At 37.8% G+C, this 17,360-nt stretch overlaps 2 protein-coding genes across 2 annotated transcripts; both read right to left on the reverse strand.

Annotated features, from left to right (window-relative positions):
• Positions 1–1,858: 1,858 nt before the first annotated feature.
• LOC146466508 (uncharacterized) lies at positions 1,859–11,195 on the reverse strand. The gene is made up of 7 exons (XM_085127015.1): positions 10,503–11,195; positions 7,045–7,139; positions 6,195–6,348; positions 5,092–5,155; positions 4,338–4,606; positions 3,536–3,695; positions 1,859–3,036 (listed from the first exon to the last, which is right to left on the reverse strand). The coding sequence occupies exons 1-7, from the start codon at positions 11,178–11,180 to the stop codon at positions 2,855–2,857; spliced, it is 1,602 nt and encodes a 533-aa protein (XP_084983141.1). The 5' UTR covers positions 11,181–11,195; the 3' UTR covers positions 1,859–2,854.
• Positions 11,196–14,650: 3,455 nt separating this feature from the next.
• LOC146466509 (uncharacterized) lies at positions 14,651–15,928 on the reverse strand. Its single transcript, XM_085127310.1, has one exon. It carries the CDS (start codon positions 15,866–15,868, stop codon positions 14,672–14,674), a length of 1,197 nt encoding a protein of 398 aa, XP_084983436.1. The 5' UTR covers positions 15,869–15,928; the 3' UTR covers positions 14,651–14,671.
• Between the last annotated feature and the right edge of the window lie 1,432 nt (positions 15,929–17,360).

Consider the following 17,360-nt stretch of genomic DNA (forward strand, 5'->3'; position numbering starts at 1 on the left):
TCAATACATCGCCTCTTTCAAGTACAGTTCGATTACTAGCAGTATAATTACGATTCATCACTGCTCCAATTACAATTAATTACAGTGTCAATACATCGTCCACGGATCTGGACAGAGTTGGTAATGACATAGTGAATTGTCAGTTGTTCTTCAAATGATGAGCTATCAAATCCAGTCTTAAAATAAAAACGGTAACAAAAAAGTGACGCTCAACCCAGTTACAGTATCAGGGTTTAATGCTGCTTATCTTTCTTCCGTCAGAAGGTCGAAAAGCTTTTCTTCCTTTCAAAAAGCATAAGGTAGTGATTGCAAAATTAAATAGCAAAGAAGTCATCAGGTAAAATAGCCCTGACATAAAAAAAAAATACTTGATTTGAAAAAGTAAAAATGATTTTGTAGTAACGAGCTTAACTGGTGCAAAGGGTAGAAAGGAATTGTTTAAAGCGATTCCTGACTGGGTCAAAAGCTACGTTTATTCGCCATTTATTAAAATAGATGATGAATCGCGGTTTTCAAAACAATTGTATTTTTTTTTTAAAAATAGCTTTCGTCCTTTCAACGAAAGCGCACGAGAAATGATGTTTAAAACATGAGTAAAAGTTTGAAATTTTAGTTTATTCTCGTGAAAGTAATATTGAATAGCATATTAAGAGTCGTTGGGAATCGATACAAGCGCTTGGGAAATTTGAGCGATTCAACAGGAGTGAGATCAGGAGCCCGTGCTTTACGTGATGAGTTCCCGGGCCCCCCGAGGTAGTATGCTTTTTTTTATTAAACTGTGCCCTGAGGTCCAGTCATATAAACACGATAACTATCAGCCATTTGTACATACGTGTATAACTTTAAAAAACGAATGACTAAGATAGGCCTGCTTCAGAAGCAGTCTGGTTGAACCATAGGCGGGTTTTTCTGCAGTCATATTTAATATTAGCGCTGCAGGTTTCCAAACTTCTATGTTCAAATTGTTTTTTTATTATCTTTGTAAATAACACGAACAAACCTATTTTGCAACAAGTTAGTAGTTACAGTTTTGCCGATTTGGAGTCTTGTGTATCTCAGTTATCAAATAAAATGACATTCATTTGTTAATTTGTGTTCACGATGCGGAGATCCTTACGCGGTTGACATGGCTTTCATGTGAGGATCGTAAACTGACAATACTTAGCGATGGCAAACATCGGTACGATATTATATAGAAACTAGGTTTCACGTAAAATCACTACTATAGCAAGTTTTCTCTCAAGGCGCAGGGTGGCTAAAGACTGATTTGTTTGATTTTTATCGAGCAAAAGCACATTAGGGATACCTTTTTGAACAGTAAAAAGTGTAGGCGTGTACCTCATTGTTTCTCTTTTTGGCAACCACGTTAAACTGGCGATTCCCCAAAAGCGAAGATCAAAAGTGCCAAACGTAAAAGAAACGTGGCGAATCCTAACCTAATGCCCTACAGAATGTATTTCCGGCACTTTTTACAGTTGACTTTGAGTCAAGATTGAACGCACAATTTTTTTTTATCAGAACTTTGAATTCAATTTTTATTTTCTTATTTGAGTTAATGTTTACAAGCAGTATAGTGCGCTTCATAAATAGCATCTATTACATAACAATTACATTGTATAGACACTGTCGGCTTCAAATAAAATAATCAGGGCTGATATAGCCTGTGAACCGGCTCCCAAAGCGGGGAGGAGGGGGGGGAGGGATAGAGGAAGAGAAAAATTGGCGAACCGAGCGCGGTGTGAGTTCTCTCCTCCCTGTACCCCCCTTGGATCCTGTTCACAGGCTAGGCTGATACTGCGCATGCGTAGAAAACGCAACTCGACAGCGACATGATGGGGACCAGACCGGTTGCATTAAATACTTTCAGTTTTGTCTCTATCATGTAGCTGTCGTGTCTGAACTGAGTTTTCTTCGCAGTATTAGCCCTGCTTACTTTACTTGTATGTCTACGTTTGTCTAATTAGATCTTTCATAGATCCTGCGTATGCCAGCAGCTGTTCTTTCACCAGATATAGGTTTATGTCATTGTAGTACGGATATATATAGGTTTTTTTTAACCAATCAGATGCGTCATCTACACTCTGATCCAGGATCACTCGACTTCGTCAGTTTGGTGGTACAACCAAACATCATTATCAGAGCACGAAAAATTGCCTGCTTTAAAAAGGAAAATGTAATACACTTCGAGAAACAAACCGTTAGGACTTGGAATTTGCATTAGCTCGGTTTAATATTCGCTTCGTTGTTTTGCTGCCACATTACACGAGGCATGCATTCTCTACTTCCAAAAAGGCACAGGATCGATTCTCTTGAGAATATCACGTGGTTTACATGGTTTATTTCTTAGATTTTGTACACGTGACTTAAAATGAACAGTGCTCCTAATCAAAATTAATTCCATCAAACTTCTCGGATGATGCTGTCGCCCTTGGTCGTGTTGTTTTTGTCGATTCTGTTACGTTAAATCACGTTGGTTATGGTTATATATCAAGCTAGGTCGAGATATATATCTTTTTTTTTTAACATAGTCTAACTAGGAATAAATGTGATGGTCAATTTTAAGCCTGGTAAATGCTAAAAACTTCAAACTGAAAACGGGCCATATCGGATACTTAAAGATAAAATTACAATTACTAACTTTTTCGAGCCGGGAGTCATCTTCCGAGAAATATCACACATTGAGCTGAACTGGGTTTGGCTCCTTTTGACTTCTTAGCATCATTTCTCTTGTTTTTCCTCAGCTTTCATCTTTTATTTTGAGGGTTTAGTTTACAAGTTTTGTAATTACCGAAAAATGCTTGACCTTCGCCTATATTCTACACATGAAAATTTCAACGACTTATTCAGTCGTTGCCTAGCAACCATGAAGAGGTTTCCCATGAAGCTTCTTGCACCGTTCAACCCACTTGTCATGAAATGTCTTGTAATCCTGCAAAAGCTCGTCCAAGTCTCCCTCGCCAGGGTTTTGATCATCATCGCTTGGTCGTTTGGCCATCTCAACATTCTGGTAACTTTTTTCATTCCTTGTTTCTTTTGCTGTAAAAACAAGCAGTGAAAATTCTAGTGCTTCTTTTTTGCGTTAGCGTTACACTTACTTAGCCCCCTTAAAAGACGATATTACCAAGAACAAAACGCAAGATGCTATAGCCTTTTCCTTGTAGGCGCTTGGTCCCTCCCCTTCTCATGCAGAGAGGGTACTTAATCAGTGCATTCATAAGGCATGAATGAGACCAAAGCCTGAGAAATTATTTCTCTTGGACCAAATTGTTAGGCTTCTCAAGGACCCCAAAAGGTCCAATGTTCCAGAACTGACATACCATACCTCTTACCCTACCTTCATCGAGGCGCGCGTTAGGCCCACGCGCGCGCCTCGCGTGTTTCACTTTCAGCTCTACGACGAATTCTGTGAGAAAACGGGAGTTACTCGTGGTCTATCATCAGGGGTGTTGTGCTTGTTATGCCAAAATGTGGTTTTGAGTAAAAAGCAAATTAAAAAATTAAAGTGTACGTTGTGTAATATTTCATTCTCACTTACGTATACAATATTTCTTCGCAATAAACTCGTACAGCAAGCCAGCTATGCCCAGCGCGGCTAGGATTGCTACACCGCAGTACATAATCATCTTAAAGGTTCCTTCTTCATAAAATAGCCCTTCAGCTGCTTTCACCTCCTGGCTTATTGCATCATTTGGATTCTAAAAAAATACAATGATGCAGACTTTACTACGAGTCTCCCTCCTGGAACTACAATAAAGCCTACCTTATTGATATTTAAAAAAAATATGCCATGTATATATAACCTTCATATTCCATCACTAAATTTAGGCCGGAAAATTGTTTCATTGTTAAATAGTACCAACAAATTTGGTTTGAAATTTAATCTTGGTTTGGCGGAAAAGAGGACGGAGTCTAAAACGCGATGTATGCGGTACACATTAATTATGTCAGGCCAGGGTATGAGAATTGGAAGAAGTAACGACGAAGAGAAGCGGGAAGTGGGTTTTGGGAAATATTATTAAGTTTAACATAATTTTCTTCGGAGTCAATTTTTTGTTCTTTGTTTTGTCCACCATTCGTTGGAAAATTGATCATCCGAACAAGTTTCATTTTGCTTCTTAGGTACATGTACCAGGAATGCCTGCATACGACAATTCTTTTCATTGAATCTTACATCGAATACTGTCTCACGCAATTCGGTTTTTTGTTTTGTTGTTTTCATTCTTAGCAGTGATTTTTGTCTATTTTGTTCTTCAGTGTGTGTGTCGATGTCTGCGTGCGTGTTTTTATTTTTTATAGATAGTTTTGAGCGACTAGCAAATGTCGCAACTGTATGATACCTTGAGGGGTTTCAGGTAATGTGCAATTCTCTGGAAAACATTTCGCGGGTAGTTCTCAGCATAGCGCCTCGCGCAGTCTGCCATCTGCGATGAATTTCCCGCCAAAACCATGCCGTACGTCACTGGGTGTTCAATGGTACGCTCGACTCTGAGTCCCGGATGATCCTTGATAAGGTTCAAGTGCGCTGTTATCATGAAATTATCGAAAAATCCACCGTCTATTTTTGAGCTGAGCAGAGCTTCCGTTATGTCGTATACCTTGGAAAAGACTGCAACAATAAAAAAAAAAAGCACGAAAAGAACGCTCAAAAAAATCGGCTTAAAACAAATTCGCAATTTACGTTTGTCTCTATGGTTATGTTAAAGTAAAATAAAGTAAATTTATTTATACACGGTTATATTTAAAGCTAGAAGCTTGTGGGACTTGTTGTATGTGTTCATTGAAACTTTCCTAAACTACTTCAAATAAAACTTTTGTGATACCGGATAAAAGTTTGTAGAGGCACTTTCCACTCGATCAGCCAAAATTTCAGTTCAAAAATTAAGGAGGACCAAATGTCAAATGAAACGACAATTTGGGTTCATTTTCATTTCCACAGTTCTGAAGTGAATCGTTTGTTTCGGAAATTTTCACGTAATTTTTTGGATCGCACCAGAAACAGCCTTGATATTTTTGTTATTTTATTGTTCAAAATTGAAGCAAGCTTCATATGATGTCATATGTGATATATCGAAACATTAAAATAGTTCTTACTTTTCATATCTGCGTTCATCAAAACTCCAAGTTGATATTCTTCACTGCCGTTAACGACTCCAATCTATTGAAAAAGGAAATGAAATAAGCATTCTAAGAGCAAAAGCCGCCCCTGCTCTAGAATAAAGTAGCACATCAACGAGAAGAAAGATGGCCATAGTCAACCAATAATGTATTTAGCAAACTGTATTTTGGTATTTTTCGGGTTTTTTTTTTTTCTTGGGGAAAGGAGGTCAAAACTGTGCTAGAATTAAAACTAAGTATCTTTTCTCGTATGTGAAGATATCAAGTATATATTATTTTCAAGACATAAGATCTGAACCTTAAAAAATAGCCAACTTTTTCAATTCATCATCATTCGTACCCAGAAATATGTCTTTTTAGCATTTTTGCGCACTCCTAATACAGATTGGAGTCGAGATTGTATGGGACAACGCTGATTCAGTGCATGAATGAATGGCTCTTGGGAGGCGTATCTGGCATCCCCGCAGATTTGTTTGCAGGTGTGGATGACATCATCACCAAATTGGCAAAGGAGAGAGAGCCTGGGATCGAGATCATCGAACGCACTCCCTAATCGTTGATTATTACTAGTTGTAGTAATACCAAAGTTAGGTGATATAGGCCCTGCAACACTGAACGAAAGACAGATCCCAACAGCTGAGAAAAAAATCTATATAACATCACGAAACATAACTACACAGCGCTCTGAACTTTTACACCTTTAATTGCCACCAAGAACTCGTTATACGCGCGCGTAATTTGCGCCACGCTTCCTGTGTTAAAAACAGAGTTGATCGACTGTCTGTTGCTCTGACCACTGATCTATACGGAGACTTGTGACAGAGTTCTATAGACTTTTTTCGTAAATGGGGGCCGACTTATTATTCTTTTCGATGTATTTTAATCAGCCCCACTAACTTCATCTTAGAGCAAAAGGTCTAATTGATTTTTGTACATGCTAACGACATTATTGAGGCTAATGATCATGAAAACAAATCGGAGTAATTTATTTATTTGTGAAAGAAGTCTATTTTCTCACAAGATGGTCAGAATCGAGAGCACACTTCGCCATCCCAAATAAAAAAGTTAACTTCACTTACCAGCGATCCGTGGATAGGAAAATGTGGGTGGGTTGTAGCTGCAAGCGATGCTGTTACCATGGCAATGAAAATGGAGATTATAATTAAGCCAGTGATGATCCACACAATACAGAACACACGACCGAGAAGGGACTTGGGCGAGCGATCACCATAACTATTGAGAAAGAAGAAAGTAACTAAAGAAAACTGTTGCACTCGGCTAACATATTTACCATATTTACTGGGTTGCAGGGCTTCATAAGCTCTTAAGCGATGGACACTTAAAGGGGAGTATCACGCGAATTTGATGTAATTTCAAAACCCAAAAATGTTTGTCTGTCAACAGAAACAATAAACTAATTGTCTAGTTTTGTTATAAATTATCAACCCAGTGCAATATAACCGTCGATTAGTGCCTCTGGCCAGAGACAGAGTGGGTCGGTATGGATTGAACTTGAAAATGTTAGGCTAACGTTGACGCTTTCCCTAACATGACGCTTTCACTAAATCAGGACCCTAGTTCGATTCTATTGCGTACAATGACGTACAACAAAAAAGATTAGTTTATTTTAATATCAGCATACCATGATAACCTGTTCAATGTTTTTTAAAACAGTCGTAACATTCATAGGCCCTTAATGTTCTGAACCACGTGTGATTGGATAAACAAAAAAAAAACCCTTGCAATAAAATACAGCGCGTACCGAGGTAAACTTATTCAGGTTTTTTCGAACTGAAATGTTCATATTCTTTACGATGCCAAGAACCCTTTGATATTCCTCACACATGCCCAGCTAAACTGTTCAAAGTTCGTCTCGTGTCCTCACTCTGTGTCTTCGCTGAGATGAAATAATTTTATTGTAATACAAACCCTACTGTTGTCATGGTAACCAGTGCCCACCAGAATCCTTCCCAGACTCCCTTCCTAAATGACTGAGGGAACTCCTGAGGGTTTTGACGATGATCCTGTGACAAGATAAACGCAATTTACAAAAGATAACCTCTTGCATCAAGTCATATGCGCAGTTGAAGAATCATTCGTTAGTCAATAATTTTTGGCAGTTTTTGTTTGTTTAGCGAGATTGAGGGTAATCCAAATTTTGACACTAACCCGTTTAAGTAAAAAACAGTATTATTATGAATACTTCGAATCTAATTCATTGAGTGTTAAGAAGACATGGGAATGTATTAATAGTTTGCTAAACAAAAAGAGAAATCGAAAATTCATCTGTAAACTCAAAGAACCTGATTACAGCGGTTTAACGCAAGACCCATCCCGAATTACCCATATTCTTAACAGCCACTTTGCCTCCATTGGACGCAAACTTGCTTCGAAGCTACCCCGATCTTTGCACCATTTCACTGATTATTATCGTCAAACCAGTCACCTGAACTCTTTCTTTTTTGTTCCTGTGACCCCTTACGAGGTTCAACTCGAAATTCTGTCCATCTCTAACAGCAAAGCGCATGGTCTGTATTCGAGTCCAACTTCAATCTTAAAATGTGCTAGCTCTACCCTCTCTTATGTTTTGCGAATATTCAAGGCTTCAATTAATTGTGGGAATTACCCTTCAAAACTTAAACACGCAAAAGTCATTCCCATTTACAAAGACGGTGACGAGATAGATCCAAACAATTACAGACCTATCTCACTTCTTTCAAACTTTAATAGAATCTTTGAAAGATTGATGTGTGTGCGTTTAAAATTCTACTTAAGTAAAACAGATATTCTTGTTCCATCTCATTATCGCTTTCGAGAGAAACATTCTACCCAGCATGCAACGCTAGATATTATTAACACCATTCAAAACAAAATGGATAAAAAGCTTTATACTTGTGGCATCTTCATTGATCTAAAGAAAGCATTCGATACGGTAAACCATGAAATACTGCTGCAGAAATTATATCATTTTGGAATAAGAGGGATTGGTTCTCTTCTTATCAGTCTTAAATCGCGTTCACAGACAACTAATATCGGTTCCCATATTTCAGAAAAGGCCCCTACGGAATGTGGCGTTCCTCAAGGTTCTGTTCTAGGGCCTTTACTCTTTTTGTTGTATATAAATGATATCACTAACTGTTCAGATAAGTTCAAGTTTTATTTATTTGCTGATGACACAAGTATCCTGTGCAGTAATAGGAACCTTAAATCCTTAGAACTAGAAGTAAATACTGAATTAAATATATAAACTTTGCGAATGGCTAACAGCGAACAAATTAGCTCTAAATACTAATAAATCTAATTATGTAATATTTCTAAATTACAAAAAGAAACTTCCTTATCAACCAACGACAATTATTTACGACAATGATAAAGTTTTATATTCAACATTTTACAATAACTGTCCAAATTCCCGCGCGCTGATTGGCTCGTAGCTATTGTCTATAAGAGTACAGACAATAAAAATGACGTCAGATGTAACGCGCGCGCTTTCTCAACGAAAAAATAGTCAATTCCGCTCGTACTTTTTCCATGTTATTGTAAAAAACAAATCGACGGCAGTTTTCTATGGTCTATACTCTTATAGACCATAAAATGACGCCATAAAATGTCCAAAACTTGGCAGTGAAACCACTCGCCTGCGGCTCGTGGTTCCACTTGAGTTTTGAACATTTTTTGACGTCATTTTATGGTCTATAAGAGTATAGACCATAGAAAACTGCCGTCGATTTGTTAATTAGAATGTAAAGATCATGTGAAATATCTTGGCATACTCATTGACAAGAATGTCAACTGGAAAGTTCACATAGATTTAATTGCTCTAAAAATTAGCAAGGCCATTGGCATGATAGCTAAATTGAGACATTTTGTACCCTTCTCTATTCTTGTCAAGTTATATCAATCTCTTATTTTTCCCTACCTCATGTATGGAATTAGTTCGTGGGGCCAAGCTTCTCAGTCTAACTTAGAAAGGCTTTTTCTCCTACAAAAACGAGCTCTACGTTTGATGAACTTTTCTACAAAAAGTGAACACGCTATTCCTTACTTCGTTAACCTTAACATCCTACCTGTTCATTTTCTCTATATCCAATCTTTTTCCTGTTTAATGTATGATATCCAAAACAAACTAGCACCTGTTCATATTCAAAATCTGATTTATTTAAACATGTCTAAGATCGATATGCATTCCTAAAACACCAGGTCAGGAACCGCCGAAAAATTTTATATCATGTCTTCACGTCTTGATCAACTAAAGAATTCATTTTCTCGATTTGGCGCACGGCTGTGGAATTCTTTACCGGATAATATTAGAAAGTCTGACAACAAAAAATTATTCAAAAAACAAATGCATGAAAAAAATGCTTACCTTACACCTTGTTCAATTCTTGAAATAATAAAAAGCTTGTAAATTTGTAACAATCCTTTAATTTCTATCAGCTAGCGAATCCTTTTTTCCTCACTTGTTTGTTTACTACTTATTTACTTTAATTTTAGTCAATTTATAAACACCAAATTTATTTGTATTTAGTTTAGTATAGACATACCTACCCGCCTCAACTAGCTTCAGCTATTTGCGGGTAGGTATATAACCAGCTTGTAACTGTCTGTTTTAATAAAGTGTTGTTGTTGTTGTTGTTGTTGTTGTTGTTGTTGTTGTATTTGAAGGACGCTGCTTACTAATACAAAGCTATTTTTGCACAGTTTATGACTATGCGGGAAACGCAGACCTCAGTATGGGCTACTGGAATCCAGAAAGAAAACTGGGGTTCAGTGGGGCATACAAAGCAATGTATTTGGGTTTTTTTTTTTTTTTAAATGAACCTTTATAAACTATGAAAAATGCATGCTTACACCCAATTTTCTTGTTGGATACCAAAAGCATTTGCTAAGTTCTGCTTTCTCCGCATAGTTTTAAAATGTACAAAAAAATCCCTGTATTGGTAGGTACCACCCCTTACGAAACCCGAGTATCTCGAGAACGTATGCGCAATAACAAAAGTAGGCACCGTCCTTATCAGGTCTGAAGACAAAAATCCTCAGCTATGGGTTAATCGAAATTTATTTGAAGGAGCATTAATAATGACAAGAAGAGGCCGAGGAAATTAAACACTTTTACGATAGATGGTAAAATCTTATAAGCCTTTTCTACGTCTTGAAACTTGCTTTTTCATTTTATAAATTAGTTCTTTACAATTCTGAGGTACTTTTATATTATAGCTTATCTTAGTGATCCTGCTAGAATCCTCGACCCAAAAATGACTTGAATACTTCTAAGGTTTAGCAATGATACCACCTCCCAGCTTTCAAAACTCCAACATCGTCCAGTTAAATATCTACAATAAGCATTTCAGCATGTTTAGGAATATTTTAGCATCATTTGCACTTACCAAGAACCAAATTATAATACCAGAGAAAGCTGCTGTGAGAAAAATGAACACCATTATTGGCCAGGCCTTCAGAATAGTTGCTGCAATGTCGTGAGTCTTGCTCGTCCTTTTGTTCCCATCATACGCCAGGAACACCACGCTGGGAACACGCACCAGCGGGATAAACGGGTGATCCCGAAAGGAACGGGATCCTGCGGGTGCGTGGATGGGAAATGTGAAATCGTACTCGTTAACGTTTTTATTGAGAAAACGGTCTTCTGCTTCCAGTGGCGTGCGTAAAAATTTGCCAAATCTAACTTTTTTCGCTCCGCCTGGGCAACAGTAGTCAAGTATGTCTGATAGCAAAGAAGGAAACATGCCTTGGATGTGAATGCTCCTTTTGCCGGCTGCAAAAAAGACGTAGGGGAGATTCTTATGAAACGCAATTGATAAAGGCATGTCGTTATCATCAAAGCATCTCTCATCTAAAGAGACTCGTCTCGTGATGTTCTTGAACTTCTCGAGTTGCTTGCCTCCAAAGTTGTTTACTCGTTTACTAAATTCGATCATTGTTCTTGCAATATATAACCCGTCTGAAGAATCGTTCTTAAATTTTGACCATGGAAGAAAGATGCTTTGCACGAGGAAAGACTGAGCCAAAAGGGCAGCGGCGGACACCATAACCCGAGACAGCCTCATGTGGGATTACTGAAGAATCTACAAAGAACGTAAACATCTGTCATATTAAGAATTGAGTAAAACTTCAACCTTTTAAACCCTTTCATAACTTGATGATAGAATCAAGCCTTGGACCGTCTGATGTGTTTTTCTATAATTTTTTCTTTTCAAACATTTAGGCACTACTTTACTATAGTGCTATACATGAAAACATATGTTTACGTTTATTCAGAGTCATAACGAGGTATATTTTTACCCGACTGATCCCACATTTTGGCCTTAAATTTTGATCTCTGATTCCAAAATCTTTAGAAATCTTGATCCCTGATCCCGTGAAAATTAGTTAATCCCTGGGTTCCGCTCAAACGCGGAATAACTTACAGATCTTCAGCAGACCAGTGCAAAATTAGGTACAAGAATCACAAAATCGACCAAAGGAAACTGACGAATACGTTCCTGTTTAGTGGTGAGAGAATCAGTTAGACCATTCCCGTTGTCATATAATTAGTACCTTTTGGATGGTATATTCTTTGGTAGAAATGCAAATAATCTTGTCGCTTCATAACCTTACAGTCAAGTATTTAAGAAAGTGAATTAAGCCGTCTGTCATTTTCTGAATAAAAAATGCCATTTATGGTACCAACAGTCAAAGGTCCTTAGTATTTTCGTTGTTTTGTCAGGTACCGACAGCTAAATATTTTGGTTTAAGGTAGTTGCGTTTAAATCTTACCCAAGCTTCCCTCCTCACCCACGTCGCCCCTCCCCGGCCCCTACACGCACATACAAACACACCCGCGCATGTGTGAGCGCACGCGCACTCCGTCATATGTCAGTAGCCTGCAATTAAGAATAACACTTTTAATTTAAATTTATTCCTGTTTCCCGCTGTTAGTAAAAGGTTATGCCAGCGACACAATGTCTAAGTGGAGTCTTTTTAGCTAAATTTTATAACTCCTTATGCTAATCTATTGCCGTTATCGGCAGATTGCTTAACTGTTTAAGATGTCAGCTGTTCTCGGGAGATAAAGTGGTAAAGTGAACGCAAATATAAGAATCCTGAAATGGATGAGAAGGGCATGTTATGGCTTATGCGCACCGCAATGTGTACTCTTGTGCTCTCCTGGCAAATCGTGTCCGATCCATTAAACATTTTTCTAGATGAGCTGCATCCGGCAAGAAAACAAAATAAGAAGACTGGAGAATTTCATGTTGGAGGTCATTTGGGAAACTAAACTGTACTCAGCATACATTTAATGTTCTGTGCAGAACAAGAATATAACTCTGTTTCATCAGTGTTGTATCTGGCTGGAGGAGTAGCCTAATAAGAGAATGTTTGTTAAGTAAGATAGGCAGGTTTCATTTCTTCTTCTTCTGTTTTTTTGTCTCTATATCTCGCACAACATTAACATGTCATCTCTCTTTAATCTATTTGTCTGTCACTTTGTTATTTGTTCATCTTATTCTGTCAGTTTACATCAAGCTGAGAACAATGGGTGACTATACACCAGATACTAACTAAACTTGAATTAAGGAAAATTCAAGTCCGGTAATATTCTGATTACTTACTTAACCAATCAGACGAAGGCATGCACTGAAACTTAAAGTGACAGAGCAGTGACATTGATAGTTTAGCCGCTGAGTAAAAATTCGACAAACCTTACTTCGCATATTATTAAACTTGAGAGGATTCAAGTAAGACATGTTTTGCAAACTAAACACCATCCTTCGGTTTTGTCTTAGCTTTGTTCCCTTTGTTAACGATGGACACATTTTTTTTTGTAACATAAATTGCATATTATTCATAAATGAAGAGGATGGAAAGATACCTAATAGCTGCAGGTGATAAATTTCTGTTTGATGAGAGTGGAAGGTGAACATATTGTTATGAGCAAATAAAACTGTTTTATTTCTTTAACTTTATCAACCGGCAAACCGGAAGAAATCCCTGCCCTCAAACTATACTCGATGAAATTGGCGATAGAAGACTGCTTTGTGCGGAGGAAGTACCTACTACAGCGAGAGAAATGCTTTCAAACACTTGTCTACGTCTCTTGCATAGTAAATGAGAGATAAAATTTATCCTGAGTCGAAAATTAATGATTGTAAGAAGCGAACTAGATTTTTATTTGGATTGTAATGGGATTTGAAGTTATAGCTTTCTGACTTGAAAAAGATGCCAGTTTCTCAGCCTTCTTTTGTAAAGAGCAGTAGGTCAAATATTTCACAAAATGCCCAGTCATTTCTGAACCTGAACATTCACGCTGTGTTATCGCGCATACAAATGATTGCTTACACTTGGATATACTGCAAGGTTGACGTTAATATCTTTTTCGTTGGCGTAGTGTCTTGGCTTTCGTGATAATTTAAGCAGTCGGCATTTACCTCCATGTACGATTCTTGCGTTGAGAAGTTCTTCTCCCCTGGCCTCTTATCAGTTCAGCTAATGTTGCAGATAAGACTCGAATTTTAACGACTGCGATACAATAACTTTCTTAACACAAGTACATTTTAGTTTCACGTTGATTATGCTTTTCGTTTCGATCTTGAACTACTGATATCTATCGATTGTAAATGGCAATACTTCTTCAAAAACTGCAAAGTCAGGTATACTAGCTTTAATACAAAAACAGAATTTAAACGCGAAATGCAACATATATCTACAGTATCTAGGCACTGCAAGATCGCTATCCGATCACCTGAGGAGTCAGTTTAATGATTTGGAACTTCTTCTGACGGGCCAGTGGTTAAACTATTCTTCAATAGGAAAACATATTTACATTTTTGTTTTATCTACGGATTCCTTAAACAATGCTTGCGTGTTATTTACTAATATTTTCTTGTTTCAATTTTAATCTATAAAACTACAATATTAGTCATGCAATTTCCTTTTCTGTTTTAATATTAGAAAGAAAAACTAAAAATGCATCTCAATTCTTCACAAATTGTGAGAGAAGCCTGTGAAAGGCTTGGCTGTTTTGTCAAGGAAAATGTCAGAAACCGTAGTGTAACATTTACTTGAAGTCTACTCGCCACTGTTTACATACTCAGTGTATTGTCTGAAACTAATTTGAAAGTATTAATATAAAGAAAATGTAGAACTGAACTTAATTTTGAAAGATATACTGACCTCGTTGAAGATTACCTTGAACTGATCAATGAGTTGTTCTTGCGTCGTTAGAAGTTACAACTAGCAGCAAAACCAACAATTCACTTTGTAGACAGGAAGCTCTGACCAAACAGCTGCTGTTCCAATTGCTAATAGTAATTAGAGTTGAAAGGCTTCCGGTATTGAAACTTAAGGGATGGACCATTTATTTTTGAGGGGGGGGGGGGGGTTGGGCAATTTTGCCCTGTTAAGAATTTTTTTTTCGCCTTTGGGCTGTGCAATAATTTTTTTTAGCAACTTAAGGTTGTGCACGCGTCAATTTTCAGTTTTCGTATTTATTAAAGTACCAGTATTTTATAAATAGTGACAGGCCTGCGTGACTCTCACGTGCGTGTTTTAGCCGTTTTTAGAGTTTTGCTCTCACGAGTATATCCTTGAGAGACCTACCTCTTTTGTACGAAATTAGAGGAGGTTCCTTGTAAATTTCTCTGAGCAATGGTTGTCGTTCTATTAAATGCCAGTTTTCCATTAGTATTTGTTTCAAGTTAGTAGCTGATAGGTGGTATTGCGTGACAAAAGGCAAGATTCTCTTGTTTGTGCGAGGTTTTTGTTGAAGGGCCTGTTTTCTATTCTCAAAAATCACTTCTGAGAGAGTTCTCTGCGCTAGATTTTTTGGATAGCCCCTATCGATAACTCGTGATTCGAAATGTTTGATTTTTTCTTCAAATGTTGCTTTTGTTGGGTTTGTCCGAAGAAGTCTGAGGGCCTCTCCTTTGATGAAACCTCCTTTTACTCCTGGTGGGTGACACGAGGAGAAATGTGTGTACTGGAATGTCTCAGTTGCTTTGTAGTGAGTGCGTACATCGAGCACTGATTCAGTAATGAATCTGTTGCCTTTATAAACCACAGTGTCCAGGAATGTAAATTCCGTTTCAGAAATTTCAGCCGTGAATTTGATGGTAGGGTGGTGATTGTTGGCTTGTTCAATGAACTGCTGTAACTCCTCTCTGCTGATATCCCAGAGAGAGAAGATATCGTCAATATATCGTTTCCAAACGAGCGGTTTGAATGCGCTTCGGTTAAGGAGTGCTGTTTCGACTTTGCCCATAAAAATATTGGCGAAAGCGACTGCCATTTTTGTTCCCATGGCAGTGCCGTGTGTTTGTAGGTAATTTTTACCACAGAACTGGAATGAGTTTTCTTGAAGTAAAAGGCCTAGCGCTTTTTCCAAGAACCGCGTGGGGATAGGAGGTTGGTCATTATAAAAAGAGTTGTATGCTCTGCATACTGTTTGGATTCCCTCCTCCTGCGGTATGTTAGTATAAAGGCTCGTTACGTCCATTGAGACAAGAATTGTGTTCTGCGGGACTCTAGTTCCCTCCATGAAATTAATGAAGTCAGTTGTATCTTTGAGATATGACTTCTGCTGTTGTGCTATCGGCTGGAGTAGTTTGTCAACAAATGCTGATAACCTTTCTGTTGGACCTGAAACTCCTGAAATTATCGGTCTACCGACTGGAGTCGGTTTGTGTATTTTTGTCAGGGTGTAGAAAACTGGAATTCGAGGCGGATTTTGTGTTTGACAAAGCCATTTTTTAGTCATTTCGTCGATATGTTGTTCTCGGTAGAGTTCTGTAATTAGTTGTTCAACTCTGACAGATGTTTCTTCAACAGGACCCTACAAGTAGAAAGGCTACCAATAATTGGTAGAGTGGTTGTACTTAAACCTTCAAATGATTCAAATGATGAGCTATCAAATCCAGTCTTAAAATAAAAACTGTAACAAAAAAAGTGACGCTCCATCCAGTTACAGTATCAGGGTTTAATGCTGCTTATCTTCCTTTCGTCAGAAGGTCGAAAAGCTTTTCTTCGTTTCAAAAAGCGTAAGGTAGTGATTGCAAAATTAAATAGCAAAGTAGTCATCAGGTAAAATAGCCCTGACATAAGAAAAAATACTTGATTTGAAAAAGTAAAAGTGATTTTGTAGTAACGAGCTTAACTGGTGCAAAGGGTAGAAAGGAATTGTTTAAAGCTATTACTGACTGGGTCAAAAGCTACGTCTATTCGCCATTTATTAAAATAGATGATGAATCGCGGTTTTCAAAACAATTGTATTCTTTTAAATAGCTTTCGTCCTATCAACGAAAGCGCACGAGAAATGGTGTTTAAAACATGAGTAAAGTTTGAATTTTTTAGTTTATTCTCGTGAAAGTAATATTGCATAGCATATTAAGAGTCGTTGGGAATCGATACAAGCGCTTGGGAAATTTGAACGATTCAACAGGAGTGAGATCAGGAGCCCGTGCTGTTAATGACGTCATGGGATGATCCGACCAGTACTTTACGTGACGAGTTGCCAGGCCCCCCAAGGTAGCATGCTTTTTTTTATTAAACTGTGTCCTGAGATCCAGTCATATAAACACGATAACTAACAGCCATTTGTACATACGTGTATAACTTTAAAAAACGAATGACTAATATAAGCCTGCTTCAGAAGCAGTCTGGTTGAACCATAGGCGGGTTTTTCTGCAGTCATATTTATATTTACGCTGCAGGTTTCCAAACTTCTATGTTCAAATTGTTTTTTATTATCTTTGTAAATAACACGAGCAAACTAATTTTACAACACGTCAGTAGTTAGAGTTTTGCCGATTTGAAGTCTTGTGTATCTCAGTTATGTAATAAAATAACATTCATTTGTTAGTTTGTGTAAACTGTTAATTTGTGTTCACGATGCGGGGATCCTTACGCGGTTGGCATGGCTTTCATGTCAGGATCGTGGAGATCGCGGCACTGAAACTGACAATAGTTAGCGATGCGGCAAACATCGGTACGATATTATGGAAACTAGAGTTCACGTAAAATCATTACTATAGCAATGTTTTCTCTCAAGGCGCAGTGTGGCTAAAGACTGATTTGTTTGATTTTTATCGAGCAAAGGCACTTTAGGGATACCTTTTTGAACAGTAAAAAGAGTGGGCGTACACATCACTGTTTCTCGTTTTGGCAACCACGTTAAACTGGCGATTTCCCGAAAGCGAGGATCAAAAGTGCCAAATGCAAAAGAAACGAGGCGAATCGGAACCTAATGCCCC

This window comes from Pavona decussata, unplaced genomic scaffold (genome assembly GCF_977016875.1).
Source record: "Pavona decussata unplaced genomic scaffold, jaPavDecu1.1 SCAFFOLD_143, whole genome shotgun sequence".
NCBI lineage: Eukaryota > Metazoa > Cnidaria > Anthozoa > Scleractinia > Agariciidae > Pavona > Pavona decussata.

Bases quoted from the DNA above. Each gene is read 5' to 3' on its own strand.
- LOC146466508 (XM_085127015.1), bottom strand. From the start codon at position 11,180: ATGAGGCTGTCTCGGGTTATGGTGTCCGCCGCTGCCCTTTTGGCTCAG. The intron at 6,349-7,044 runs GTTTGTATTACA...CTTTCTCAATAG, and splicing joins GTTACCATGACAACAGTAGG to TTATGGTGATCGCTCGCCCA. The intron at 3,037-3,535 runs GTAAGTGAGAAT...TTGTTTTTACAG, and splicing joins TGCGAAGAAATATTGTATAC to CAAAAGAAACAAGGAATGAA.
- LOC146466509 (XM_085127310.1), bottom strand. From the start codon at position 15,868: ATGACTAAAAAATGGCTTTGTCAAACACAAAATCCGCCTCGAATTCCA.